This window comes from Pteropus vampyrus, unplaced genomic scaffold (assembly GCF_000151845.1).
Source record: "Pteropus vampyrus isolate Shadow unplaced genomic scaffold, Pvam_2.0 Scaffold138, whole genome shotgun sequence".
In the NCBI taxonomy this organism is placed as follows: Eukaryota; Metazoa; Chordata; class Mammalia; order Chiroptera; family Pteropodidae; genus Pteropus; species Pteropus vampyrus.
The window spans coordinates 2,167,196-2,170,586 of NW_011888919.1; the positions used below are offsets into that span (position 1 = coordinate 2,167,196).

At 38.6% G+C, this 3,391-nt stretch overlaps 1 protein-coding gene, 1 non-coding gene and 1 pseudogene across 5 annotated transcripts in view; 1 reads left to right on the forward strand and 2 right to left on the reverse strand.

The window, feature by feature from the left end:
* Positions 1 to 3,391, reverse strand: part of LOC105297363 (zinc finger protein 234-like) — a 16,152-nt gene that overhangs the window by 9,488 nt on the left and 3,273 nt on the right. For 2 of the 4 annotated variants that reach the window (XM_023535291.1, XM_011368003.2), the window contains exons 4-5: positions 2,723 to 2,813; positions 741 to 867 (exon numbers count right to left, since the gene is read on the reverse strand). In XM_023535291.1, coding sequence (XP_023391059.1) covers positions 741 to 867; positions 2,723 to 2,737 — 142 coding nt within the window. In that variant the 5' untranslated portion in view covers positions 2,738 to 2,813. The remainder of the gene's footprint in view (positions 1 to 740; positions 868 to 2,722; positions 2,814 to 3,391) is intronic. The other 2 variants (XM_023535292.1, XM_023535290.1) reach the window with 2 other exon arrangements.
* LOC111744644 lies at positions 382 to 500 on the forward strand. The gene has a single exon (XR_002782268.1). It is a non-coding gene; the product is annotated as a 5S ribosomal RNA (ribosomal RNA).
* Positions 2,284 to 2,402, reverse strand: LOC111744672 (annotated as a pseudogene).

Consider the following 3,391-nt stretch of genomic DNA (forward strand, 5'->3'; position numbering starts at 1 on the left):
TGAATATTTAAAGTGAATACACTAAAGGAACAATTTACCGGAAATTTAGATTCCTACTATATACTGTTCAATGTAATCAAAGTCAGTGTTTTCAAACATTTTAAAAAACATCATCTATTTGGAGAAATACCAAATCTCAAGATCCAGATAGATATGCATTAAAATGTATTACAAACACCTATTTCTAAAAAAATTTAAAAAAAAAAAACCTATTTCTAACCAATGTCTATTTTCATTAAATCTCCTTCCACTAGTTCTTACATCGTTCACACAACTGGCCACAGTTTTTGCTTCAATGTAATCCGTTCTTCCTAAAAAACTTATATTTTCTACCTTATTTTTTTATTCCATTAAAAACTGTTGGTAGAAAAGTCAGGTCTAGTCTACGGCCATGCCACCCTGAACAAGCCCGATCCTGTGTGATCTCGGAAGCTAAGCAGGGTTGGGCCTGGTTAGTACTTGGATGGGAGACCACCTAGGAAGACCAGGTGCTGTAGGTGTAAAAAATAAAAAATAAGGGATTGTAAGCTGACAAGGTCCTTGAAATCTGTGAGGTCAACCAAGGATTGCCTTGCCTAACAAATTAAAAGAAAAAAAATAAGAAATAAATTAGTTTAAAAAAAAAAGTCAGGTCTACAAATGGAGGCAATCATTTCAATATCTCCAAAGCCTCGAACACCTGAGGACACAAAGCCAATCCAGGGAACTGATATTCAGTTAGAGAGGGCGCCTGTCCTCACCCACAGAGACCAGGTTCCTGAAGTTCTCCAGCATCACATCCTGGTACAGCTTCCTCTGGGCAGAGTTCAGCAGCCTCAGCTCTTCCTTGGTGAAGGTCACAGCCACGTCCTTGAAGGTCACTGTCTCCTACAACACCAAACACATGTAACTTCAATCTTATCATCAATAACCACTGGAAATGGAAGAGAACCGAGAGGTGGAGAGGAAAGGTGGGAGTTGGCTCCAGATTGTGAGGGACTTATGTCAATTTGTAGACCTCCCAGCTGTTCTCCCTCTATCCTGCCAATGCCACTGGTTTTCTTCAGCCTCAAGAGGAGTGCGGCAATGACGACAGTCCTCATATTTTTACTTTGTGCCTTCTCTTTAAGTCTACTTACAAGTAACACGCAAGAACCCTAAGTAAGCATCCTGGGCTACATGTGTTTTACCTTTCGGTGAATATTGCCAATGGCCCCCAGAAGTGTTTAGTAATTTAGTCCAAACTTTTTTTTTTTTTTTTCTTAGACAAGGCAACTCTTGGTTGACCTCACAAATTGCAAGGATCTTGCCTCTCCAGAGCCCACACTACAAGGCACAGGTCCTGAAATGAACTCTTTCTCTCTTCTCGGCACTTGAGCAGAATGCCTACCATTCCTGATCCTTGGTTTCCTGTGGGAATCCGAGTGGGTTTTTCATATTTTAAGATGAAGATGAGAACTAAATTTCCTCATTCAGCTGCTCTGAGGAGGAAGTGCGGACACAAGAATGCAAGTTACTGGCAAATCTTTTAGTATCTCTGGACATTTTAAACTAAGGTTACCTATTACTTTAGTCAAAGTAGCTAATACATAAAAAGACAACAACAAAAAAGACAAATAAAATGCACACGAGGCATGACTCAGGCATGGGGAAGATGAGATCCAGCTCTTCCTATGTGAAAACCTCCAATGATATCTGTATGCAGCGGCAGTGAGAGTCTGCTGTGTTGTGCTTGTATTTGGTTACTCTACCTAGAAAACAGCCAACTTGACACATATCAGTTTTGGTACAGGACAAAAAATTGGCACATTGTTTTCAAAATTGATTTTTGAAAGGTTTTATGTAAGACAGCTGTCACTGCAGTGTTGTTTAAAACAGTAAAATTCCTCAAGGGGATGTAAGCTACATAAAGAATACAGTCAATAATACTGTAATAGCTATGTATGGTGTCAGGTGGGCACTAGAGTTATAGAGAGGAACCACTTCATAAGTTACATAAATGTCTACCCACTATGCTGTATATCTGAAACTAATATAATATTGAACGTCAATTGTAATTAAAAAATAAAAATAAATTTTAAAAAGCTGTAACATTTATAAACCATCTAAATGTCTGAGTGGAAAGTAGTTAAAAATTAAAAGGTACATCAATTCAATGAGAATATGATGTAAAAAATAAACATCACATAATATTGAGAGTAAAAAAGTCGACTTAAATTTTTTTTTTAGGTAAGGCAACCCTTGGTTGACCTCACAGATTGCAAGGACCTTGTCAGCTTACAATCCCTTATTTTTTATTTTTAATGCCTACAGCACCTGGTGTTCCCAGGTGGTCTCCCATCCAAGTACTAACCAGGCCTGACCTTGCTTAGCTTCCAAGATCACATGTGATCAAGCTTGTTCAGGGTGGTATGCCCGTAGACTCAACTTAAAATTAAATATAATATCATGAATACAAGTAGCTGTAACTGTACATGAAGAAAAGGATATGAGAAAATAAAAACCACTAATTTGTCAGCAGTGAAGCAGTCATTCATTTCTAATAAATTGTCTACCCCATAAAACAAAGAATAATAAAACAAAAACCAAAAACAAATGCAAAGTAAACTCAAAAGGGACAAAGACACCCTGCAAAACAGGTCTTCAAATGCCTGTTGTTCTGCTTGAGTCGTCCCAAGAAAAGCATGTGACAGCTGAGTAACGAGATGGAATTTTAAAAGTGAGAAAGGCAAGACCTGCTCACCTTGGACGTGGTCATTTTTCCTCCTACTTCTGAGGTCAAGTGCAGGCCTGAGTGGTACAGATCCCAGAAGGGCAAAATTGCCTAGCAGTGCCTGCAAAGACAGAAAAATAGACACGAAAGAGTGGCCTGGATGCTGCTCACAAACACGGACAACACGTGAATTATTGTGAATTAGCATGCGAATATTTATAGCAGCGTCATTCATAGTAATCTAAAACTGAGGACAATCACAATGTTGACCTATATGCCAATGAAGAGACAAACTGTGGCATAATCATACAATGGAATATCATTGGCCAGTTAAAAGAAATGAAGGCCTGATTGTGCTACGACATGAATGAACCCTGTAAACACTGTGGAAAGTGCAAAAACACCAGTCACAAGACCACATATTGTATGATTCCGTCTATTGAAATGCCCAGACTAAGCAAATCTATGGAGACAGAACGTAGGTTAGTGGGTGCCTGGGTATCTGGGAAGAGAATGGGGCTTACGTGCAAATGGGCATGAGGAATACAATTGGGGAAACAAAAATACTCTAAACTGAATTATGGCAATGGTCGAACCACTCAACGAAGTTACAACTCATTGATTTGTACATCTGAAATGGGAGAATTCTATGGTATGTACAATATACCTCCAGTTGGTTAAAATAAATGTTAATTTACA